Source organism: Episyrphus balteatus, chromosome 4, assembly GCF_945859705.1.
Source record: "Episyrphus balteatus chromosome 4, idEpiBalt1.1, whole genome shotgun sequence".
Taxonomy (NCBI): Eukaryota; Metazoa; Arthropoda; class Insecta; order Diptera; family Syrphidae; genus Episyrphus; species Episyrphus balteatus.
In genome coordinates, this window is record NC_079137.1 from 44,321,990 (window position 1) to 44,349,155 (window position 27,166).

Genomic DNA, 27,166 nt, shown 5'->3' on the forward strand with positions numbered 1-27,166 from the left:
GTACGCTTCAATCGAAAGAACAGGTGTTCTTCTGCTGAAACAAAAAAGTAGGCCTTCGCCTTTCTCTATAGATTTTTTTTTTTTGACATTTTTTTTTTCCAAAGGACCTCCCCGGTGAGAATTCTCACTCGGGCTATCCTGGTCCCGGCTCATCGTCCGTGGCATTAATCGTATTTTTTTGCAGCCGGTTGATGGTGGAATTCTGTATATATTCTCATTCGTCGTAGTCGTCGTCGGTCGGTGTGTGTACTATGAAATAAAAACTTTGTTTCTATTTTTATTCGGTGCGGACATAGAGCAGAGCGTATTTACTACACAAATCCGAGTATACCACCTCTCCTTCTCGGATGGATATACTCGGATTTTAATGAATGAAATTAAAATTTGTTGTTTTTTTTTCTGATTTTTTGTTTTATTTTTTTTTTTGTTTTTTATTGTATTTTCTCTTTTTGCAGGCACATCATCATCATTTCAACATAAAACACAATAACAACAATGCATCGATCCTTAAAACCACACCCACAAGCTAAGAAGGTTGCACCGCCAGCTATACCATCGGATCACTATCAAACCACGTCGCTATTTACAAAGCCCGAGGATAGTGGTATGGTGTCATCGCCATCCATTGAAGAGGGTGGCTTTAATTTACCCAGAGAAAGCTCTGCAGCTATAAGGATTAAAGGTTTGTTTGTTGTTGTTTTTTTTTTTTTTGTTCTTGAAGTTGAGTTTTTTTTTTTTTATATTTCTTGTCATCTCTCTGGTTGGGATTGAAAGTTGATTGTCTTATCAAGTGTGGTGGAATATATAGAATTTGATTAGAGAAATTGATTGCATTATTAAAATAAACGGCAAACGGATATGTAGGAATGCGCGTTGCTGGATGGTTGTTAAGATTTTATATCAGTGCAATATTGATTGTATCACTTAAAGGACTTGATACTACTAAATGCTCTTGTGGTGATGGTTTTGGATTACAACCCGTGTCACAAATTGAAATGGTCATACAAGTGGGTACTCTTTGCAGTTGCAGTGCAGGAATGCACTTTGATGCTTAGAAGAAAATATATTTGGAAGTTCAAACTAAATTTTCTTTTCTTTAAGTTTTATATAAATAAATTTATTATTTTTCCTAGTATAGAAATAGGAGTGAAAATAGGCAGAAATTAATAGGGTTTGGTCTAAATACCCACCACTAAAGAGTCTTTGGATAATGCAATAAAAATAAATAATTCTTATTTAGTAGAGAAGAAATAAAAAAATAAGAAAACAGCACTAAAAAAAATAAAATTTTAGAACTAATTTTAGAACAGGACAAAAATTCCCTTGATAATGTTGCAATATTTTTAAGAAATTTAATTTTATACTTAAAATATGTTCAAGTAAGTTCTACTATCTTCTAGAATCTAGAAAATGAATTGACCTAGAGACGCCAGTTAGAGCTAAACTTAATTTTTATGATAATGAAACCACAAAATATTTTATAACTACCCAAAAGGCGGTATTAAAAAAAATATCAAATATGTAATATGGCCAAAAAATGTGCTCCAAAAAGTACATTGCAATCGTTTTTTGCCATACCTTCTTTAGGACTTAAAACACTGGTCAACAAGGTTTTTGTTATGTGCTGAGCTCGAATCCGAGGTTAGAAAAGTTTTATCACATCATGTTTATGAGATATATTCTAGTTAGAAAATCGAAAATGACTCTTTTTAATAGTTGTTGATGTTAATTCTTAATCGAAAATGGCTCCTTTTAACAGTTTTTGATGTTATCTCTTATCGCGTGGTTTTTTGTTTGTTTTTTTTTTTTTTTTTTTTTCAATTGAATATGTAAAATATTCTAAGAGCCAATTTTTCAATACTCAGATAAACCTCAGTTAGAGCTTATTCCTAGGAATAAAAGTTTTTTTTATATTGACATTTGGCAGTTTTTATTCTTTTGATAGTCTAACTGACGATTGAAAAATCAGGGCTAAAAGAACTAAATTTTTTTCAAATCCTTTTAAATTTTTTAAATACCTCTTTTCTTCTCGAGAAATCTTAAGTGGGACGCTACGTGTTTAGTATGTCTCATGCTCATTTGCTTTTAATAGCAATTCTCGAAAAAGTTCTTTACCGATCGCTTTCAAATTTTGATACAACATTCCATTAACATCATTAAAAAACAAATTTATATTGACCCTTCACTTTGTGTTTTGATCTAGTCCAGGCCTAAGACATACATATATTGGTAAATTTAAAACATAAATAGCGTTTTAATGGAACTCATGAAAGCCTAACAAAAAACTATGATTGTGTTTAGAAACAAAAAATCAACATCTAAAAACAAAATGTTAAAGAAATTTAATCATCTGTTTTCCCAAAATTTATTTTTCAAAAAAAAAAGTATTTTTTGTTCCAAATCGATATTTTGATTCGGCCTAAAAGGGTATTAAAATTAATCAAAAATATTAAAAACTAGATTTTTGGATTTTTAAAAAATATTTGATTTTTTTAATCAGTATTAAATTGCTAAAAAATTGAAAAAAAAAACATTTAAAAAAATATTTAAACACAAATTAGGGGGACGCTGACAAAATCAACTGTCAAGCCCATATAACCTTACCTAACCTAACCTAGGGGGACGCTGACAAAAAATTTTTTGATGGTTTTATAAGTTTAACTCATTTTTTTTTTTTTTTGGATGAGGATGAGTTTAAATCAATCTCTATCAGTAAAATGATAAATTGGATTTTAAGAAAAGTTCTTATTAGAATCAACAATTTTTTTTTAGCAAACTATAACTCCTTAGCTTCATTTCGATATCAAGTACAATTGCTTTCTACAGGGCCTCTGAAATGAAAATGGTGCATTTTGGTGATAACTATAACTAGCCTTGAAATTTTCTTTGAATGATCGCTTAAGACAAAATGAATAATTTTTGATAATGAAAAACGTCGATCAAAAACAGTGACAATCAACTGTCACTTTAGCCTATACCGCACCTACTACCTCGTATAGACGTAAAGGTAGTCTAGTAGATTTATAAGACTTATAAGTCACATACATATTCTCATATATAAGAAGCTCTAACAATCTGTAAATGGTTGAAGTTTCTAATACTATCTATTTTATAGCGAAAACGAGGAAGCTCATAGATGACAATAAACTATCTGCGTCAATATTATCTGATTTAAATTCTATTTTCTCACATAAATGCCGTCAACTCACAGAAAGCAACACAATACATTTTTGTTCTTAATTTAAACCACATGGTCTTAAATATAATGCACTAAAAAAATCAAAAATACATTCTCTGTTTCCGTTATAAAGGTATTTTAATAATCCATAGCATTTGAAATGTTAGAATTATCCCTTCAAATGCATTTAATGGCATTTCTACACCCTCTTAATCCAATTGAAACAAATCAAACAATTTTATTACCTTGAGATGCCATAACGTCTACTCATTTGATGATCATGATCATCAACAACTAATTGACATTATCGTAATTGAACGAACTTAAATGTATTCCTACAAGCTTTTTCTGTCTTGTTTTTTTTTTTTCGAAATGCTACGGCAATAAAATAGTAAAACATATTTTTCTTTGTGATGTTCAAAGCGTGTGTTTTTGAAGAAAAATTTTCTAACTAATTGTATTTAAGGTTGTAAAATGAATCTGTTTTAAATAGTCGTCGCAGCGCATTAAGCGTAACATTCGACGAATAAATGTATATTTTTCGTTCATAATTAAATTTTTTATTTATTAGTTACATTCATGTAACGTGTAATAAAAATTTTACCCTCAAATGGAATAATAATTGTGCCCTAGAAGGAGGTGGCTCTGTGACAAATTAATTGCTTTTTTACACGGATCGCTAACACAATTAGAACCAAACAAAAAAAACAAGGAAACGAAACAACGAACACAAATTGGAGTCTATTTAAAGAACATGCATAGAACGGGCTTCCCACTGCCAATCAATTTCCTTAAAAAATGTACGAACGCGACGAATGATAACAACAACTTTCACCCTGACCTACGCAAAAGTATAAAGATTTGGAAATTTAATTTTTATGATTCTGCTACTACCCACACCCTATTTATGTTTGTTGTGTTTTTAATTTGTTTTATATTTTATTCAATTTTGTTTTTTATTTCATTTTGTTTATTCTTCACAGATGAACTAAACGAATACGGAATGGCAAATCTATCAAAAAATCCCAACACACTTGCCGGTACCGGCACATATGCTAATGTACCGGTATTTTGTGCAACAATGCGTGAACCACTTACCCATAAAGCTGCTGTTTATTATCATCAGCAATTGGCATTGCAAGAAGATCAAGGCATTGACCTAACACAATCACCGGGCCGTGATAGTCCCGGTTCATCGTCTGGTTCAGCTGGTTCTGGATCTCGACATTCGACTGCTAGCTTAGATTCAGGGCGAGCATCATCATATTTGACTGGTGGTGGTGCTTCTATACGTGGTGGTGGCGGACCATTGTCTAGTCCACGATGCAGTAGTGTTAGTTCATGTTCGATTGGTAGTGTCGATCGGCAGCGTAATGATGAACTAATTGCTGATTGGTTGTTGGAAATGAAATATGAAGAATATGCGCAGCTATTTATTGCGGCTGGTTATGATTTGCCAACAATTGCACGAATGACACCAGAAGACTTAACAGCTATAGGAATTAAGAATCCACACCACCGAGAGCGTATTAAGCAGCGAATTGATAAATTACAGGTGTTGGATAATTTGCCACATTTTGTACCGGTAAGTTTTGTTTTTTTTGTGTCTCATGTATTTTGTATTCATGTTTTTTTGTTTTCGTTTGAAAACAGGAAAAGAAATATATAATTAAAATAATAACAGCTATAGTTTTATAAGATAAAAACTAGGTCACTTATCTCTGCGATGGCCATTGTCACAGACTATTATCAAATAACAGCTTATAAAACCTTTTTCATATTTTGCTTTTCTCAAAAAGAACTTTGGTCGGTCATGTCGGTCACCACATTGAAAATTATTCATAGATGGTTCATTTCATTTCGGTCATGTGATTGAAGTTTCATATTTCTTGAGAAAAAATTTGAATGAAATCTTCTTAGAGGAGAAGTAGGATTCAAAATATGATATGACCCATCTTCTAAACGCAAACAAATTTTCACCTTGAGAAAACAACCGGTATTGTTTAAACAAGTACCTACACCTGTACAGTATACTGGTTGATAGTGATGCATTCGGCAAAGATGGTCAGCCCCATAACACATCCCATCGAAGTTGCGGAAACCAGTATAAAAAAGAATGGTCATCGTCTGGCTCTGGCAAGCACGCGAAACCGACTACTTTTTATAACCTTCTGCCAAGGCATTGACATTGATCAAACATCTCAGACTTTTCTCTTGCTTATCTTCCAGCACTTACTATACTGCTATCGCTAATATAATAATATTTATTGCATATTTGTAGCAAAAAAAACGAATTATGAACATGCTCTTATTATTGGGCTAGCTATTATTGACTAGAGAGTCTGAAGTTATTGCTACCAAGGTTCCACTTGCTATCTTGGGTCAGTCTCGTACTGAACCAACAGCCTTCTTCAGAGAGCCTAATTTATCCCTAACTCCCCCGTCTCTAATTGCGCACATAAAGTTAGTTGAGGTTGTTCTTTTTTGAGATGAGATTTTTTCTGCCAGACTTAGATTCAAAGACTGGTCACGTTTTAAATAAAAGATAAACATTTCCACAGCTGGATAAGGCGTAAAAGCGAAGTAAAATGTATCACTTCACAACTTCGCAGCAATAGACTCTCAGGTCGATTTCGCTGTGAAGCTTTTATAGATCCCTTTGTTAAATCTTCTTCTCCACTGTCTACCTATGCACAATAGACTGAATATAACTCGGAAAAATGTTTTTTTTTTTTTACCAGTTTTAGTCCGTTCATGTCAATGTCTCCACATTGCACCACAAACAAGATTAAGCTTTGTAAGAGGAAGTCAAACTTGGATCATTAAAAAAGGCCATAATAGCCTCAAAGGTTCCAAATAGACCAGTTCTCTAGGAATTCTTATATTGTCTGTGTCAACTGTATTGTGCTTCTCTTCTTACTGATAGCAACATTTGTCCCTATTTAATCTGTCATAAGAAATTTTTAAAATTGATTAGGAGATAATACTGTGTATCATTATGATTTATATGAAATAATATGAATATTATGAAATATATCTTAGTGTAAAAATATTTTAGTTTTCTGTCTTTTCAAACGAAACTGATAAAGCCGAGCAGGTTGTTGACAAAGTTCAAGAAAATCACTATAGATTTCGCAATTCAGAGCTCCTTCCTTTTTGTATATGGGACATACTATCCCCTGTTTCATTGGACATACTTTCTTTTGATCAAATTGCTCAAATGAATTGATGTACACCAAATCATGTGCATCAGCTGCGGTTATGCCATCTGCAGTACTACTGAGCTACTGAGCTTTATGCCATTTAAATATGGATAACGCTTTTCTTACATCTTATATAGCACAATGAACTGTTGTGATCGTCAGCAGATTTAGATATTTTTTCCGTTTCGCAGTTTCCAAAAACTTCTTTCAACACCATCTACGCATCTCTTACCATATTCCCATTGTCATTGACATTCTGACTTTTCTGATCCTATATTTTACCAAGAAGTACAACCAATCTAGCAATGGTTTTGGAGAAAGTAGTACTCCTGCACCTCATATTGAAAAACTATTTCATATAATTTAGCATCAAGTTCTCTTACCATATACGTGCCTTTGCTGTCGATGACCTTTCTTCGTTAGATTATAAAATAATATTCAGAATGCTGATATACATAAGTCGTATAGATTACTTCAAGTCTGAAATGCATACAATTGAGACATTATGTGCAAAGCTCCGTTCTTACTTAAATTATTCTTTTCCTCATTTCTTTCACTAAACTTTTCACGTTAACTTGTCTAAAAAAAACCATTGCATTTTGTTTAGGGTTCTATTGAGGAGTGGCTACAGCTACTTCGCCTGGAAGAATACATACAACCGTTGCTTGATCAAAATTATAAAACTGTTCGCGATGTAACACAACTCACATGGGAAGATCTCGAAGACATAGGAATTGTGAAACTCGGACATCAGAAAAAAATCTTACTTGCCATTAAACGTGTAAAGGACATTATCAGTGGAAAATGGAATCCTGGTGGATCAATATATCAACAACAGGTAAAGTATCCCCAACAATAAACTAAATCCCTAGCTAGTGTTGTAGAAGTAGCTATGTAGAAGAGAAAAATACATATAGAAAATACATATAGAAAAATACATATAGAACCAGGCTCGACTGCTCAAACAAAATTAGATCAATCAAAATGAAGAACGGACAAAAATGTATCTCCATATCATTTTGTACTTTGGATTTTTGTTCAAAATTTTTTTTTTTTGTTATTTGTATTTAGTTGTTTCGCCATTTCATTTGCATTTAAGCTGAGTTTTAAATTTGATTTTATTTGTTTGTTTTGTTTTATATTTATTTTTTATTTATTATAATTTTTTTCTTAACACAACGAACTTGAACGACAATTTGTAGGAATATCGTAAGGTTTGGCAAGCTCCTTCTCAGTTGCCATCACCAACAATAATACCAACAGCAAGAGTCTCATGGGATGATTCCAAAAGTTATGGAATAAGTGACCCCTATTTTACATGCACAGGAAGTAATCACGAGTGTAATGATGTGGTATTGATTAAGGTGAGTATGTTTTTTCTTCTCATAACGATTGGAAAGTTAAATGGACTACAGGGCTGATATTTGTTTTTAATTTAATACATTTTTCTAAACATTATGAAATAAATTGAATTTTATTAACAGGTACGTCAGCCACGTGGCAAGAGCTTGGAATCTTTAGAAGATATCCACGACAACAGTACCAGAAGCCATTTGACTTTTAGTCACTATACCACCACTGATTATGGGCACTTTACTCAACCTCAAGGAACCAGAGTACTTAGTAATCCCCCTGGAAATATGGTAAGAATATATTGTTTTTGTAATTGTTGAACTTTTATAATTATGTATGCTTTAGTCATGGCGCCGTTCGTATGACGATGGCGACATCACACCAACCAATGAGGCAGCCAGAGAGCTTATGTATGAAGAAGGTGGAGGAACATTGCCACGCCAACGTGGTAATGCCGCCGATCGTTGTAAAGTACTGCAAAGAGCAGTACTTCAAAATATGCCTGTAGATGCACAGCATCATTATATGAATACACCAGTTGAATATGCAGTTTGTCCAGATAATTCCAGTTTGAATTCTGTTAGTAGTAGTTTTAACAAATACTTTTCAATACAAAAATATTTATTCGTTTATTTGTGTTTTAGCCCTATCTTACTGGAAGTCCAATGGCAAATAAAAAAATTGCTCCCGAACCACCACGTCGTCATTGTAGTATACGAAATCCACGAACTTTAAGTTCACAAGAGCAACAAGCAGCAGCTGTAGCTGCTGCCGCTGCCGCTGCTGCTGCAGCACAAAATCATCCATATGCAACTTATGCAACTGGAGCACCAACTTCTTACATTCCTTCGAATATGCAGCAGCAACCACCACAGCCGATTTATGCAAACTATGCCACTATACAGCAAACAACTGCGGAGATACACTGTGAAAAATTGCACGACAATAAGGTAATTTAATTATTTGCATACAGAAAAACATAACAACAAATTAATCTAAATGATTGTGTTTTTTTCTACGAATTAGTGATATTGAGTATAAAACCCATTTAAATTTCTTATGAAAGTTGCTATAAATGAATAATCAATTAGTTCGAAATGTTTTCAAATCTAATAAATTGTGTGTTGTAATGTTTTTGAGATTAAAACCTCATGAATCACTGCTAAACCCCACATATGGTTCTAAGTTATTTTGTTCAGAGAAAAAAAAAATAAATTAAAAAAAAAATTCTTGGCCCATGGGGGGATCGAACCCACGACCTTCGCGTTATTAGCACGACGCTCTAACCAACTGAGCTAATGGGCCACATGAATTCTATGTGTTAGAAGATCGTTTCGAAATAATGATTTTAAAAATTATTTTTAAAATGTACCAGAATAATATTTTAGCATTTTGAAGAGAATTATGTCTTTAAATTTGAAATATGCATAGCTAAGCAAAATTTACATTTTTGCTACAGAAAAAATGCTAGTGAATGTTTTTAAATGCACTTACCTATCATTATTTCGCAATAAAGAAAAATAATACGAACCCGAAAGTCCATAAGCTAGAGGTAGTTGATAATGCAAAATGTTAGGACCGAGTTCCGCCAATAGATTTGAGTTCAGAAAAGTTAAGAGACTTATAATGTGGATCTTGCCGGTTAATGTTATTGGTGCAGTTTGGAATTCAAATTCGTATAAGAAGTTGTTCTTTTTTTTCAAAAGAAAAAAAAAAAAGGAATTTTTTGTATTTGTTTACCAATTTTTGTTTCACTTCTGAAAATTTAAGCATCTTGAACTCTATGTGCGCCCCAATTAACGATTTTTTATCAAATAAATAGTTTTAAGGCCGTGTGTGAATTGCGTTAAATAGTTAACACCGTGTAAAATTTTTGACACTATTGAGGTGAACAAAAAAATTTCAGCTGTATGGCTAATTATTTAATATTTTTCTTAACCTCTTTTCTGCCATGAAATTATTTTTTATTTTAATTAAAAAAGAAAAAACAAAATAAAACCATCTGCAAACAAAATTGAACTCATATTTAACCAGGTCCCAGAGCCCAATAAATTTTTAACAGCCGAAAATTTTGTATTCACCTCAACAGTGTCAAAAATTTTACACGGTGTTTACTATTTAACGCAATTCACACACGGCCTAAAATTCCAAGCTTTTTTATTCATAGGAGCAAAAACGTGCACATTCGTACACAAACGGACTGATGTTTCAAAAATGAACTTGCCAAAATTTCATCAAAAAATTAGATTTAAGAAACAATTTATTTTTTAATTCGAACAAATCCGTTTTGAGAATTTTGCTTCCTATTCTTAAATGACTTTTAGCTGAATGCAAAAAATTGCATCCCATACTTCTGCATGTCTGCATGTTTCTATCTTGATTAATGAAGCGATTTGCTTCAAATTTGAGAGTAAAGTGTTTTGAGTGTTTCCCTAGAGGGGTATTTTATTTTAAAAAAATAACGTTACCCACCTGCCATACAAAGAATATGAATAGATAGGGCTTTTTTCACAAAAAAGCCTTAACAATTTTGATAAAAATATGTGTTTACTGTCTCACTTTTATAAGTTGAACAGAATGTTTAAACAATTAAATATGTTCATAGCAAGATATATCATAAGCCTAAAGCATATAGATTGGTTTAAAACAAGGCAGGGCTATTTTTCTAAAAATATCGCTTGCACTTTCCTGCTTTCCTTTTTGAAATGCCAATTTATTCTTCAGTTAATTTAATTTATTTTTGAACTCTTAAAAGATGAATTAAAGATAACAATGTGGAAAAAATGCATTCATTCATGAACTCTTACTATTTTTGATGTGCGATATAACTGAATAGTTCATACCAAGTTTTATCATTGTACTACTGAGCACTGTGGTTTTAGTCATACAAAATTTTCTACTTTAAAAACCTTAACAAAAGTCTTATAACTTAGGAAGGGTGTTCATTGGGCCATAACCATGAACAATTGTGCCAAAAATCAGGACTACCAGATATAACGCACGGTATTCCTCCACAAATCGAAAAGTATATGTAAACGGAAGTAATTTGTGCATCACATTAGTCTTGTTAGTCTATTAGCACATAGTCAAAGAAGATACTTAGTGAAAATATGATCAATTAATAACAAGTAGCCACATTATTTGTATTGTTTTTATTTACCAACTTTTTCTAATCACATTTTCTTATTTGCCAATGAAACTGATGCTGATCATTTTGAGTTTTTGGTGACCAAGTAAAAACAAAATTCAAATTCTTGTCAACTCCTTCTAGGCTCTTATAGTTTGAAGACATCACATATTCATAGTAGCTTGTACTCTGGATAGTACAATAATCATCATTCAAATGGATTTTCCATTCGCTTTGTTTATCTGTATTATTTCCTGGTATCCAACTAAATAAATATCGCAAGTCATCATTGAGATTAAAATAAGCTGCATATAAATATTCTTTGGGATATGTGCGACTCGAAAATAAAACATTATCGCCAATACTTTCGACAAGCCAATCACTTCCTGGCAATACATCTTCCGATGTAAATATGTTACGCCTTTTGTTATCATTATTTAATGTTGAATTTCCAGCTGTAAGATATTCTTCATTGGCTCTATTCCACAAACACACTGAAGGTAAAAAGAATAAATTGCGAGCACAAGTTGGTAGCATATTGATAGTTGTCTCAACTGCAGTTTGCATTGATCGGCTTAGAAGTTTATATTCATCATAGGAATGTATTTTATATAGAGCCGAAGCTATCTTCATGGTGATATCATCATTAGTTTGAAGAGAGTCTTTCATTTTCCCGAACAACACGGATATTCCCTTTATCCGTTGTTGGATAAACCTGTGACTTAAAATAGTATCAAGGATTTTCTTTAACGAAACCTCATCAAAGATTGTGTCTACAAACTCTTCCATGATACTTTCTGAGAGAGTAGGATCAAATAAATAGACCGCCATTGTTAAATTGTCTATTTCTCCATTTCTTTCAAAAGCACCTTTGATAGCAGCTTCTGATAATGCATTCAAAGTAAAATCTTTGATTTGTTTATAAAGTTGATTGACAACAATTTGTGCAGATGACTTTGTTTCAAGATCCACAAGATCTTGATTAAGTACTCCAGCTTGAATGATTTTGACCATACGAATCCATTTATATGGATCGCCTTTATTTTTTTCTGACATTGATTCGAACTTAGATAGGACAATATTGTAAACCAAATCAATGTTACTTTCGGTTAAATTAGCTAAAAGCTCGATATTATCAAGAGAGCTTGAATAAAGTTCTTCTACGATTTGCAAAACATCTTGAGAGTTGCTATTTTGATGTGGTGGTGTTTTAATGTCGGGTTTTGTTTCTGGTAATCGCTTTTTTGCAAACTCTTTTATACTTATATGAAGATTTTCCAACTGTGCACTTGCTGCATCGTTCTGATTGTTAAGCATTGCCAAGGCACTTCCACTACAAACGTTGAATTGATCAAGGTGCTGTGATATTTCATGTTTTATTTGTTGAAAAGATTCTTTGGTGATATTAAATTTTTCTATGATACTTTCCAAATTCTCACCTTGTCCTATAGACTTTGTTATCGAAATGACGTCATCTTGAACTTCAAGCAATTTTTGATAGATATTTAATAAATCTTCATCATTCGAAGGGGATTTTTCGGTAGTTGTACTTGTAGTAGTAGTTTCAGCTTTTATCTCGATTCTAGTTAATACCAGACAACACACGAACAAATAATAAAGTAGCATTTTTTAACCGGCTTATACGATCGATGTTAATCACGCCAACAAAATCAACAGACTGAATTGAATGCATTAAGTTCAGATTGTATTATACACTGAAACGAATCATTTCTGGCTTATCTTCATGTGTTTTGGATTTTGGATGCTGAAATTCCAGTTAGTCATGGCAGGTTATTATTGTTATTATTATTATTTATTAAAATTGTGGTCAAGAAGAACTAAAAAAACTTAGTTTAATTATATAATTCTACATAAATTGATGATTGTAGACGGATTGTTAGACCGTATTTATTCTTTGTTAACATTTTTTGACGTCATGAATAGAACTCGTGTGAGTGACTTAAATGGTAAAGTGGTTTTAATTATACTGGTTCATAAGAGTTGTGTATATGTTATTTTTCACTTTTGTTTTGAGTGAGATTCATTGGATTTTGTTTATTCAGAAGAATTCTGACTTTGCTTTTTTATTTGAACGCGTGTGGTAGTCATTTCTTATTGGGTCTTGCTTTTGAGAGTCATAGCATGTGTATTATAAAAAAATATAATAATTTCTCCTAAAAAATTTCAATAACTTCAAGCATTAAAATATTTAGTTACTTCATATTCTGATTCTGAGCTGAATTTGTGGGGTTTACTGCAAACATGATGTAGGAACTTTAACAACTTGTTTAATTTCCGGTTTCTAACTCACACAATGAGTTTTATCAATAATAAATGTTTTTGAGTAATAATTTAATTGTAAAATTGAATCGAAAATAAAATTAAACATCTATAAATTGGGAATAAAGGTACTTAATAGAAAAAACTAAATTTGGTATAAAAATGTACTAACTGAAATTTGTAATAGGTCAATTAAATTTTTTCTCTATTATCTTCACTCAACAGTGCTATAGTTAATATTTCATATCAAAGCAAAAACAATTCCTAAAAAAAATATTTCCCATAAAAAAATATTAGTTTTGCTGCAATTAACAGGTTCTTGAACTTAGAACTTCTTTATTTCGTGTAGTACTATTCTACAATGATTTTTGTATATGACTAACTATAAGTTTATATATATATATTTTTTTTCAATTTGTTTGGAGAGGAATTAGCATTATGTATCTATCTGGTGAAAAGTTTTGTAATATTCGCTAATTTAATAATAATATTGAAAATGCAACATTAGATATTATAAAATTGTTAAAAAAAATGTCCGGGTAAAACGAAATAGACCCACGTAGGAATAATAAGACACATTCAATTTTTAACAGAAAAAGGACATATATCAATTAACATCGTTAATTTATAGATACTATTCGTGTTTTTTAACTGTAGGTATATTTACCCCTATTACAATTGTCGTTTGTAATAAAAAAAAACGACTCCTACTGGGAACCGAAATAAGGGTAATTGTTTGAGAAAATTGAAAATACTTGTTCTTATTTTCATTTCAAAACATATGTTTTTGCCAAATTGAAAAATTTCTATGAACATAACCTATGAATTTTTAATTTATGTTGATGTACATTAAACACTAAGTTTTATAATGCTAAAAAATTAAAACAATAAAAAATCATTTTCTTTTTTTTTTATTTATTTTTACTTAATTATTTAACTTTATCACATTGCCTTATTTGCCACTGAAATTTCGATTCCCTTACTGAATGACCCGGCATCCACGTAAACGCATATTTCAAGTTATTTCCATCGGGAGTTGTATGATTTGAGGAAAACAAATATTCATTATAGGCTGCACTCTTTACATAACAATAATCGCCATTCAGTTCGATGCTCCATTCGCTTTGCTTATCTGTATTATCTCCCGGAATCCAATTAAACACATAACGCAAATCATGGGTGAAATTAAAAGCTGCTGCATACAAATACTCACTATGATAAGATTGACTGGAAAATAAAAAGTTGTCGCCTATTGTGTTGACATACCAATGGCTTTCTGGCAAAGGATCTACCGAAAATACAATATTTCGACGGGATTTGTCATATTTTGAACTTAAATCTGCAGCAGTTAGATATTCTTGTCGCTCTTTGTTCCATAAACACACCGATGGCAAGAAAAATAGATTCTTAGCACAAATCGGAAGATTGTTGATTATTTTTTCAACTTCATCTTGTTGGGTTTTGTTAAGCTCTTTATATCGTGAATTCGAACGGAGTCTATGGAGAGCTGAGGCAATTTTAATAGTCACATCGGAATTTAAATTGTGACTTTTGTTGATGTTCTGTAAAAGTGAACTTATACCTTCCACTTTTAGCTGAGCGATTTCTTGGCTTTCAATGGTTTCAAGGATCTTCTTTGAAGACTTGCAAGCATAATTTGTATTTACAAACTCCTTCATTATACTCTCCGATAGCATCGGATCAAAAGAATAAATAAGACTCATCAGATTCTTTAGTTTATGTCGTGCCAAATCATCTTCGCTCACAGTCGTATTAAATCGCCCAAGAGCATAGGCTTTGAGTGTGTCTCTTAGTTCCTCGGCAATATTTTGTGAAGAATATTTCACAAAATCATCTACCTTCGGTTGGTTTATTACTCCTTTTTCTAGTGTCATAACCAAAGACATCCATTTTAGTGGATCTGTATCGTTATTTTTTGCCATTTCTATTTTCAGAGCTCGAACTGAAAAATCAATCACATTAATGTCGGTTAAACCGTTAAGGAACCTAGTAAAGACGTCGTTATCTCTCAAACTGTCGTATGCTTCTTGAAATATTTTAAAAACATCTATAAAGTTTTTGAATTGCTTGAGTTTTTGCTCAGCCTTTTCAAATCGATGTGCTTTGATGTCTGCTATTGTTTCTGATGGTAGCCGTTTTTCTCTGCACGCCTCTAAATTTGATTGCAGATTTTTTATTTCACCTTCAACAGCATTGAGATGATTTTTTAGCATTGTCTGTGCATCTTTGCTGCATTCACCTGATTCCTGGATTTGTTGACGTTCACTATCCTGTTGTTTCTTTAAGTGGTGGAAATTTTCCACAGTGACTGCGATTCTATCAGTTACACTGTCCAAAGTTTCAACAATGCCCATTGCTGCAGTAATGGAAATTATTTCATCTTGAATTTCAAGTAAATTTATTTGAAAATTTATAAGTTTATCGCAATCTAAAGACGGTTTGTCTGTGGTTTCAATATTTTTGCCATAACTTCTATTTGTTTGTCCTAAGAAGAGACAAAACCACACGAATAAATACAAATTCATCGCTCTAATAGAAGACTAGCGATGTTGATGGCAATGAGAAGGAATACAAACTAAAACTAACTACATCATCCCCAACAAAGTCAGCTTTTTACAATTTGAGCTTATCTCTGTTCGAATGGTAAAATCCCGGCTAGTCATGGTTGAACGGGTTTTTTTTTGTACAACAAAAATAAAAATTCTGTTGAATATTTGACTATAAGGCAAAATTGATTGAAGATTGGAGGTGTGTTTTCAGTGCAAGGTACTTTTCTTGTTTGTGTTTGACGTCATTAATGTTTGTTTTTATTTATAAACAATTTTTAAAATAGAAATAGAGAATGAAAACGAAATCAAATAAATCGCATTATTATTTAAATCAGTAGGTCATTTATGGAGATAACGGTAAATAAAGGTGAATGATATTGGATCTTTATACAAACCGTAAATAAGCTTCTACAGCATTGAGATGATTATAGTTAGGAGTTTCTAGGATGGGGAATTCTAGAAAATCGCGGTGTGTATTTGTTTTTTTAAATACATTTTCTAAAAAAACGTACGTCAGCAAAAAGAAATTACTTATACGGACTGATTTAAATTCTTTAAGCGTTATTTGCCATGTTTTTGTTTCGTAACCTTATTTAGATCATTTTCAAATTAAATATTCAATTCCTTAATCGTTTTGCTGACTGTTAGTATTGAAATATAATGGTGCTTTCTAAAGTATGCTTTATCGCTTGTTTAAAAAAGGTACGAAATGGGAACGAGAACACTGCCTTGTGGTATTCCAGCTAATTTTTCCCTGAATAATCATGTCCGTGTCTCTGTCTAACTTGCTTCTTAAACCGAAATGGTGTTCAGACATAAGAACTTTTTTTTTTTTTGTTCTCTAATTGGCTGAAATCGCTGAAGAAATATTCTCTCAATAACTTTTCATATTACAGGAAGAAAATGTAAGATTCATTCAAACTGCTGTGTCTTTCCATTAGTTGGGAATGTATTCAAACCTAAGTTAGGCTTTTATCATAAAGAGGAGGGAGTATTTCAAGATGCATTTCAAGAACTACTGCAGTAATTAAGTAAAAATCATTCACTACAAAGTTATGCTATTGTCTCTGATGCGATTACCTACATCGCTTCAATAGCAACTCGAGCTAAAGACACAAACGTGCAGACAGAATTGCGAGACCAACTGTTTCGCATTACGAATCCTAAACTTTTTCCTTTATCGCAAAAAAAAACAACTACTTTTAACCGAAATTGTTTCCATTGTCAAGGGATTGGTGCAGTTATTTTTAGAATGCTTAAAACAAGTCGGTACCTTACCGTAATTTGTATCTACAAACTCTTTCGTTATGCGCTCCTCTAGCAACGGATCAGACACCCAATAAATATAATATATCAGATTGTTTAATCTATGTCGATTCAAATCATCTTCGCCAGCAGTATTAAATCGCTCTAGAGTATAAGCTCTTATTTTGTCTCTAAGTTCCTCGGCAATATTTTGTGAAGAAAATTTCACAAAATCATCAACGTGTGGTTGGTTTGCTACTCTTTCTAGCATATTAACCAAGCGGATCCATTGATCAAGATTATGATGGCGAGTTTTTGCTATTACTATTTTCAGGGCTCGAACTGAAAAATAAATAACATTAATGTCGGTTAAACCTTTAAGGAACTTATCAAAAACGAATAGACGTGCTTTGATATCTGCTATAATTTCTAATGATTGAAGATTTGTTATTTCAGCTTCTACCGCATTGAGGTGATTTGTTAGCATTGTCTGTGCATCTTTACTACATTCGCCTAGTTCCTGAAGTTCTTTATCTAGTTGAGGACCAGCGATGTTGATCGCGACGAAAAGGAATACAAACTAACAACATCCAGAACAAATTCTTCTTTTTGTATTTTACATTTTGAGGTTTACCTACTCTTTGTTCGGATGGTAAAATTCCAGTTATTCATGGTTAAGCAGGTTTTTGTGTTCAAGAAAAGAAAATAGGCTGAGGATTTTTTGACTATAAAGCAGTGTTGATTGAAGATTGGAGGTATCTTTCAAAGCAAGATACATTTTTGTTTGAGTTTGACGTCATTGATATTTTTTTTTAATTTAAATATTCTTTGAAATAGAAACGTGAAAGAAAAAATCGTATAAGTGGGTCAACGCCCGTTTGGACAAATGTCTCGATACATACATATAAAATAACTTTGTTGTTATTTTTTAAACGTTTTTGCAATCCAAAACCGCACTCTAGCATACATACCTACGAAACCAATGAAGACAAAATAAATAAAATGCACGACTGGGTCGCACGAACTTGCTCTAAGAGTTAAAGTTGCTTAAATTTTTAAGACTATATAGAAATTTGGGGAAAAAAAATAAAATTCGTTTTAAAAAAAAAAAATAAAATAAAATCTGAAATCAAATTGCCCCACAAAACAAGTACGCACTTTTATTTGATATATTAAGATGCATTTTTGGACAAAAAAATTTCAAAATCGTTAGAGCCGTTTTTTTAAAAACTAATTTTTTATAAATAATTTTTTGGAAAAAAGTTTGAAAATAATATTGGTATGCCATTTTGTAGAAATCACTAATCAACATCTAAAAACGATATTTCAAAAAAAATCAATGTCCCGTTTTCGAAATTTTGATTTTTCAAAAAAAAATTTTCAAAATTTTTTTAAAAATCCAAAAATTTTTTTTTTGGAAATTTGGTTTATATTTAAATTATATAAATTCTTCTTCACAAAAAATTTCGTTGAAATCGTATAAGCACTTTCGGAGATAATCGGATGTGAAAAAAACGGTTCTATGGCAGGTACCGTTAATAATGATTTTCAAAAAAAAATTTTTTCATTAAAAAATAGACCTTAGCTTAGACCTAACATTTGAGTTTTTTAAACAAAATCGTTGCAGCCGTTTTTGAGATATTTCAATTTTACTAAAATCGGTATATGACAAGCACCGTTATTTTTGGTCCAAAAAAATTAATTCCAAAAACCCCTCTGGAGAGTCGCCAAATAACGCTACATACCAAGTTTAGGCTGTAGCTTCGTTTACAGACAGACAGACTGACAGACAGGGTTTTGATATTCAGCAAAAAAAAAAAAAAAATTGGGGGTGGTAAAAACTGCTGGCTGGGTCAAATTATAAATGCACTGGGCTAACTCGTATAAACATGATTTTATGAATTACACCGACACAACATTTTAACGGGTGTACTTATTGAGTTGGCTAGAGACAGTTTCACTTGTCATATTTCAAATAATGGCTTGAAATTGCTAACATTTCGTAAATGTCGCTTTTGCCAGATAAACTAAAGAATCGCATTCGAATCTACGATTTCTAGCAGGGGGCCGTTTTACCTTAGGGTGCCATTTTAGACGACTTTCCCCTAGGTCTGGTCCAAAGTACATTCCAGTTTTTTAAGGTGATAAAACAAAAAAAAAGTTAGATATTTTCAGTTTTTTTTTCATCAAAAAATATTTTTTAAGGTTTCAAAGCATCACAGGAGGCTTGGTTCTTCTTAATCTCCGAACATGGTTTCTTATATTCAAGACGGATACCATTTCAGAATTAGTATGACTTTGCAGTCTCTATTTGTAAGTCACGATGTAGATCGCTATTTCTTATGTACCAAGATGCATTAACTATCTATTGCACGAAGGACTTTGTTTTGGAATTTTTGGATGATTTCAGTATTTGTTTTCTTTGTACAACCTTATAATTGGATTCCACAGGTCAAAACAGGCTTTAGTACTTGATTATACAGCATTATTTTGTTTTTGGTTTGATAAATCAGAGTTGTTACCAAGTAACCAGTACATTTTTCTATATTTCAAGTTTAATTCCGAATATTCTTGATCGTACCTTACTCCAAACAATCGGTCTGAGATGTACGATTTTAATATTTCATAGCAGGTACTGCCTGGGAAGATCCCTTTGCAATTTGTACTCAAGTCCCTCATGCCAAACCTTGTCAAAAGCTTGAGCAACATCTAAGAATATAGCTGAACATACTTGTTTTTCTTCTAATGCGTTTTTCTATTACATCCGTTATTCTATGAACTCGGTCTATCGTGGAATGTTTATTTCTAAAGCCAAACTGATGATTTGGGATTAACCTTCTTTCTTCTATGATTTTACTAAGTCTCTTCAGAAGCTGTTTTTCAAAAGCTTTTGCCATAATTGGTATAAGCGATATTGGTCTGTAAAGACGTCACAAATATAAGTGTTGGCAAAAATATTGAAACTACAAATGAAACGTCTTTAGATTGCGATAAACTTAAAAAATTTCAAACTAAATTACTTGGAATTCAAGATCACTTAGTTTCCATTACCGAAGCACCATGCAATGCTGAAACTTTAGACAGTTTAACTTATAACAAGAATTTAGACAGTTTAACTTATGAAATGACTGCCGTGGAGGAAGAGTTCCAACTCAACTTGGAGCACAAGGAACTCGACGAATGCAGAAAATGTGCAAAAACAATGTTAATAAATCATCTCAATTCGGTAGAAGCTGAAATAAAAAATCTTCAATCAAACTTAAAGGCGTGCAGGGAAAAACAATAGGAAAAGATGAATCAAAAACGGAAGACGTTCAAAGACTTTTCGGTTTTGTGTCAACAATTTTTACATCAAATTTACCGGAATCTTAAAAAGATGTATGTTTATTTGCATTTAATAGATATAGTTTGAGAAATATTCATAAATCAATATCAATCATGTCAAAGTGTCTTTACCATTTAGTAATGTAAATGATCTACTCATTTGAATAAAACTAATACGCTTCATTTTGTTTTGTTTTTATTTCCTTTTTTGTTTAAAAATTGTTTATAATTAAAAAAAAAAACTTAATGATCGAAATCAAAAAAAAAAAAAATATTTTGGACTGAAAACACACGTCCAATCTTCAAAAAGACATCGTCAAATATTCCTTAGCCATTTTTTTTTTACAAAAAAAACCTGTTTAACAATGAATATTTAGAATTTTTCTATTAGAAAAAGAGATTAGCACAAAACGTAAAATGTTAAAAAAGAAGAATTTGTTCTGGATGTTGTTAGTTTGTATTCCTTCTAGTCGCGATCAACATCGCTGGTCCTCAATTAGAGCGATGAATTTCTATTTACTCGTGTGGTTTTGTCTCTTCTTGGGACAAACAAATATAACTTTTGGCAAAAATATTGAAACAACAGACAAACCGTCTTTAGATTGCGATAAATTTATAAATCTCCAAATTAAATTACTTGGAATTCAAGATTATATAGTATCCATTTACGCATTACCATGCAATGCTGAAACTTTGGACAGTTTAGCTTATAAAATGACTACCATAGAAGAAGAATTCCAGCACATAATTAAACACGTGAAAGACGAAGAATTAGAAGAAGATTCAGACGAAGAACTAGAGGAATGTAGTAAATATGCACAGATAATGCTATTAAAACATCTAAATGAGGTTGAAGTTGAAATAAAAAATCTTCACTCTAGCCTAGAGGAGTGCAGGAATAAAGGGCTACCATTAGAAATAATCAAAGCTCGTCAATTGGAAAAGGATGAGCGAAATATGAAAGAACTGAACAACTATTTAGATATTTTGAAAAAATGGCAAAATAGAAATAGATACAAACTATCTATAGATTGCGATAATCGAATACTCTTAAAAATTCAAACTAAATTATTTGCAATGCAAGATCGCATAATGTTCTTTACTGCAGCATTAGGAATTGCTGAAAATAGTACATGCATTATAACTGATATAATCGCTGAAACTTCAAATAAATTCCAGATTGAAAGAAAATCTATGGAAAATGAACTTCTTCAAATTCATGATTTCGGCGATTGCGGTAAAGATGCACAGACAATGCTAACAAATCATCTGAATGAGGTTGAAGTTGAATTTGAAAATCTTCACTCAAGCTTTGAGACGTGCAGGAAAGAACAGCTACCATTAGAAGAAACCAATAAAGCACGTCAATTAAAAAAGGTTCTGCGAGAAGTCAAGGGAATGAACAGCCATTTTCATAGTTTGAAAATATGGCAAAATAGGCAGAGAGACAAATTGCCTTTAGATTGCCATGAACTTATACTCGTAAACATTCAATTTAAATTATTTGAACTTCAAAATGATATAATTTCCATTACTGCTGCAATGGGAATTTCTGAAACTTTAGGCAGTGTAACTGATAAAATCGCTGAAACTTTAAAGGAATTCGAGATTGTAAAGAAATTAGCGGAAAGTGAACTTCTTCAAATTCAGGAAAGAAGCAATTGCAGTAAAGATGCACAGACAATGCTAAGAAACCATCTCAATGCGGTCGAAGGTGAAATAAAAAACATTCAATTAAACCCAAAGGCAGACAGGAAAACAAGCTTAGCAGCAGAAACTATAGAAGATATCAAAACACATCGATTCGAAAACATTGAGCAAAAATTCAAGCAATTCAAAAACTTCACAGATGTTTTAAAAATATTTCAAGAATCTTATGAAAGTTTAAGAGATGACGACGTTTTTACTAAATTTCTTGACAGTTTAACCGATATTAATCTGATTAATTCTTCAGCCCGAGCTTTGGCAGAAGTAATGGCAATTTATTACGATTTAGATTCAGCAAATGTTATGTCTTTAATAACAAAACTAGAAACGGAAGCAATAAACCAACCGAACGTAGATGATTTGATGAAATCTTCTTTACAAAATATTGCCAAGGAACTAAGAGACACACTCAGAGCTTATTTTATGAGGCGATTTAATGACGTTGTGGACAAAAACTTTAATCCTCAAAAAATTCTAAATTCACTGATGGTTGATATTTATTCTTTTGATCCATTTATAGCAGAGAGTATAATGAAAGAGTTTGTTAATACAAATTACGATTTAAATTCTTCAAAAGTGATTTTTAAAATCATTGAAATGCAACAAATACTTAAATTACGAGTGCAAGGTATAAGTTTATTATTCTGGAAAATTCTCAAAGGTTCGTATTTTAATTCCAATGTGATCATTGAAATTGCTTCAGCACTCAATGAAGTCCGTTTGAATTTGGAATATGAAAAGCTTAACAAGACCGAAAAAGATGAAGTTGGAAAAATAATCGACAATCTTCCAACTTGTGCTAGAAATCTATTTTTCTTGCCATCGGTTTGTTTGTGGAACAAAGAGCAACAACAATATCTAACAGCTGGAAATTCAACCTCAGAATATGGCAAATCTTATCGAAATATCATATTTTCGGAAAAACCTTTGCCAGAAAGTCAGTGGCATGTCAACAAAACTGGCAGCAACTTTTTATTTTCCAGTCAATCTTATGATACTGAGTATTTGTATGCGACAGCTTTTAATTTCACCGAAGAATTACGTTATGTATTCAATTTCAGGATTTCAGGAGATAAAACCGTAAAGGAAAGTGAATGGAAAATCGAATTGATTGGCGATTATTGCTATGTAAAGAGTGCAGCTTATAATGAAAAATTGATTTCGGCAATTGATACAATACCCGATAGAAAAAGCATGAGTTATGCATTTACGAGGATGCCGTATCATTCAGTTAAAGAATCGAAACGTCTGTGGCAAATAAGGCAATGTGAAAAGGTTAATTAATTTAATAAAAAATAATAAAAATAAATACATTATACAATCGAAATGTTTGTTTGTACGCTTATAACAAAAGAAAGGGAAGTTCAATCGACATGCTCTTTCTATTACCTATAGGGGAAGGTCTTTGTATTTTCAAATTTTTTTCAGAAAAACGCTTAGCGAAGCGGTTAGTAATTGCTTGTTCTTAGTATCTTCTATTAATAATAATTTTTGAAAGAATAATCATTTTTATCAAAAAAAAAAAAATACAAAACCGGCTTTCATGGACCAAAACTGTATTAAATGGTTTTTCTCATAGTTCCTATGGTTCAAAATGAACGAAATTGAAATGGGACCACACTGGCACCAGCTTTCCAATACAAAAAGAATTATCAAAATTGGTTCACTCCGTCCAAAGTTCTGAGGTAACAAACATAAAAAAAAAAAAAATAAGTACAGACGAATTGAATACCTCCTCCTTTTTGGAAGTCGGTAAAAAGATAACAAAGTTAGAGCAAACCTTTTTTTTTAATTTTTAGAATTACATATACATATGAGGTCTGTGGTCTGTTCCAGACTTTTTGTGTACTAAATTAGGAAGTCTGTCAAATTAATGAGAGTTGGGAGAGAATTCTCTCAGTGGGAAATAAAACTACGAAAGACTGCCAACAAGTCTGGAACAAGTTGAACACCATTTCCATTATACAACACAATTTCATATTTTATGCTTAATTCGATATACATTAACACTTTCTTAATGTAAAAAACACGTAAACGCGATTCAATTTAAAAATCACTACAATTTGATTTGTTTTCTTTATTTATTTGTTTGACATACGTCAACTTTTCATTTGACAGAACTCATATTTCTGCCGGAAGAAATTCTTTGGGCTAAATTTGTCAGGGTGGGGAAATTTTTTACTCTCTTGTGAGCGCTCTCTTCTACACAATTTTTGAAGTTGGGAACAGACTCTGACCAAAAATAACCAAATATAACTAAATTCGGCAGTTTCAAACTGAGTGTGAAACGCACCCATGATGTACTCGTAGTTGACACTTGACAGTTCAAAACTTTATTTATGTCGTTTTCAATTGGTAATCCGGAAGAGCTCTCCGATCAAAAACGCCAAAAAACACCCAAACACAGTTTTTTTTCAGTTTGAAGTTTCATGTCTATGTACCTATATGTGTTTTTTCACAATCTCCCTCATCACTTGACGACTATACTGCCCATAATCTCGTAAAGGCCCTAACTACAAAATTTTCGATTTTGATTTTTTTGCATATTTGGAGTTAGGGTATTATCGCTGATTAATCCTGATTTATTTTTTTATCCTAGGTCTTCAAATACGTTAGAAAATTCAAAATGTACTTTTGATCTTTTTCATTTTTATATGCAAATTGCGATATTAGATTTACTGTTTCCCTCTATAACTCAGAAGTAAGCTAAATGTAGTTAGGGCCTTTACGAGATTATGGGCAGTATACAGATGATAAAGAGGGAAATAGCAAACCGTTTATGATATACCTATATAATCATTTTATCAATATTAATATTCATTTTGTGGAACTTTTCAAGAGTTTATTTAATAAAATTTTATATTTTGCAAAACAATCGGGCATGTAGTCTTATACATAAATATTCATAAAAACATCAACATTTATTTACCTATTTATCGTTATCATCGTAAACTAACTACTGATTTAAATAAAATTAATTCACTTGATTTGATTTGTCTTTTTCTTTAAAAGATTTATAATAATAAAAAAAAAAAACATTAATGAGGTCGAACAGAAACAAAAAATGAATTTGGCACACCTGAGATCTTCAAACGGCATTTATAGTCAAATATTTCTCAGAAATTTATTTTATTGAACCATCAAAACAAAGAGAAAGCACAAAATCTAAAATCTTAGAAAAAGAAGAATTTGTTCTGGATACTGGATGTAGTTAGTTTGAATTCTTTCTCATCGCGATTAACATCGCTGGTTCTCTATTAGAGCGATGAATTTTTATTTATTCGTGTGGTTTTGTCTCTTCTTGGGACAAGCGAATAGAAGTTTTGGCAAAAATATTGAAACGACTACAACCATCAAACCGTTTTTATTTTGCGAAAACCTTAAAAATCTTCAAATTAAATTACTTGGAATTCAAGATTTTATAATTTCTATAACCTCAGCGCCATGCATTACTGAAACCTTGGACAGTTTAACTGACAAAATAATTTCCACTGAGGAAGAATTCCAGCACATAAAGAAACAAGTGAATAGTGAACATCATGAAATCCAGGAACGACGCATATGCAGTAACCTTTCACAAGCAATGGTAACAAATCATCTCAATGAGGTTGAATTTGAAATAGAAGATTTACACTTAAGCTTAGAGGCGTGTAGGGAAAAATGGCCGCCATCGGAAATTACCAAAGCACATCAATTCAAAAACTATCAGCGAAGAAGCAAAGAAATGGACAACCACTTAGATGCTTTGAAAATATGGGCAGAGAGAGAAAAAGACAATTTTTTGTCTTTAGATTGCAATAAACTTTATATCGTAAATATACAAATTAATTTATTTGAACTTCAAGGTGACATAATTTCCATTACTGCAGCAATGGGAATTGCTGAAACTTTGGGCAGTGTAACTGATAAAATCGTTAAAGTTTCAAGAAAATTCCAAAGAATAAAGAAATCAGCGGAATTTGAACTTTATCGCATCCAGGAACTAGGCGGATGCAGTGAAGACTTTCAGACAATGCTAACAACTCATGTCAATACGGTGGAAGCTGAAATAAAAAATCTTCAATCAAACCCAAAGGCGGGCAGAAGAAAAGGCTTAGCATCAGAAATTATAGAAGACATCAAAGCAAAACGATTCGAAAAGATTGAGCAAAAACTCAAGCAATTCAAAAACTTTGAAGATGTTTTAAAAATAGTTCTTGAAGGGTATGAGAATTTGAGAGATGAGGAAGTTTTTACTACGTTTCTTGACAGTTTAACCGATAGTAATGTGATCGATGTTGTATCCCGAGCACTGAAAATACCAATCTCAAGTTATAATAAAAAAGATCCAGAAAATATGATGTCTTTAATTACGAAACTAGAAACGGGAGTAATAATCCAACCGAACGTAGATTATTTTGTGCAACTTTCTTCACAAAATACTGTCAAAGAACTAAGAACAACACTCAAAGCTTATACTTTGGGGCTTTTTAATACAACCAAACGTTTTCAACAACACACATCTAATTATCTGATGGCTGATATTTATTATTTTGATCCATTGCTATCAGAAAGTATAATAAAAGAGTTTGTTAATAGAAATTACGGTTGCAACTCTTCTCAGGATATATTTGAAATAATTGAAAGCCAAGAAATTCTTCAACTTAAAGTAGAAGGTATAAGTTCACTTTTCTGGAAGATGAACAAAAGTCAGGATTTAAATTCCAATGTGACTATTAAAATTGCCTTAGCTCTCAATGAAGTCCGTATTGATAGGGAATATGAAAAGCTTCACAAAACCCATCAAGATGAAGTTGAAAAAATAATCGACAATCTTCCAACTTGTGCTAGAAATCTAATTTTCTTGCCATCGGTGTGTTTGTGGAACAAAGAACACCAAGAATATCTAACTGCTGGAGATTTAAGCTCAAAATATGATATATCGCATCGCAATATCATATTTTCGGAAGATCCTTTACCAGAAAGTCATTGGTATGTTAACATAACACACCACAGCTTTTTATTTTCTAGTCAATCTTATGATACCGAGTATTTGTATGCGCCAGCTGGTAATTTCAGTAATGGTTGGCGTTCTGTGTTCAGTTATGGAATTGCAGGATATGATGCTAATGAACAAAGCAAATGGCGTATCGAATTGAATGGCGATTATTGTTTTATTAAAAGTAAAGTTTTTAAGGAA

General features: G+C 31.9%; 2 protein-coding genes and 1 non-coding gene across 7 annotated transcripts in view; 2 read left to right on the forward strand and 1 right to left on the reverse strand.

Moving 5' to 3' along the window:
* LOC129920221 (uncharacterized) overlaps positions 1-27,166 on the forward strand; it is a 48,182-nt gene that overhangs the window by 16,935 nt on the left and 4,081 nt on the right. For 2 of the 3 annotated variants that reach the window (XM_056001475.1, XM_056001473.1), the window contains exons 2-8: positions 456-682; positions 4,162-4,763; positions 6,989-7,219; positions 7,584-7,745; positions 7,866-8,024; positions 8,080-8,313; positions 8,379-8,684. In XM_056001475.1, coding sequence (XP_055857450.1) covers positions 496-682; positions 4,162-4,763; positions 6,989-7,219; positions 7,584-7,745; positions 7,866-8,024; positions 8,080-8,313; positions 8,379-8,684 — 1,881 coding nt within the window. In that variant the 5' untranslated portion in view covers positions 456-495. Of the gene's footprint in view, positions 1-85; positions 285-455; positions 683-4,161; positions 4,764-6,988; positions 7,220-7,583; positions 7,746-7,865; positions 8,025-8,079; positions 8,314-8,378; positions 8,685-27,166 lie in introns of those variants that run through there. The other variant, XM_056001474.1, reaches the window with a different exon arrangement.
* Trnai-aau (transfer RNA isoleucine (anticodon AAU)) lies at positions 8,966-9,039 on the reverse strand. Its single transcript has one exon. It is a non-coding gene; the product is annotated as a tRNA-Ile (tRNA).
* On the forward strand, positions 20,085-23,314 carry LOC129920224 (uncharacterized). 3 transcript variants are annotated; one of them, XM_056001476.1, is made up of 2 exons: positions 20,085-22,994; positions 23,049-23,314. In XM_056001476.1, exons 1-2 carry the CDS (start codon positions 20,698-20,700, stop codon positions 23,269-23,271), a joined length of 2,520 nt encoding a protein of 839 aa, XP_055857451.1. In that variant the 5' UTR covers positions 20,085-20,697; the 3' UTR covers positions 23,272-23,314. The 3 variants fall into 3 exon arrangements, with proteins under 3 accessions (XP_055857451.1, XP_055857452.1, XP_055857454.1); XM_056001477.1 differs by having other exon boundaries at positions 20,085-22,988; XM_056001479.1 differs by having other exon boundaries at positions 20,085-22,615; positions 22,691-23,314.

What these genes read in the sequence shown, in the direction of transcription:
- LOC129920224 (XM_056001476.1), top strand. Translation starts at nt 20,698, where the DNA reads ATGTTAAAAAAGAAGAATTTGTTCTGGATGTTGTTAGTTTGTATTCCT. An exon ending in TCTTATGATACTGAGTATTT is followed by an intron (nt 22,995 to 23,048) that starts GTATGCGACAGC and finishes ATTCAATTTCAG; the next exon opens with GATTTCAGGAGATAAAACCG.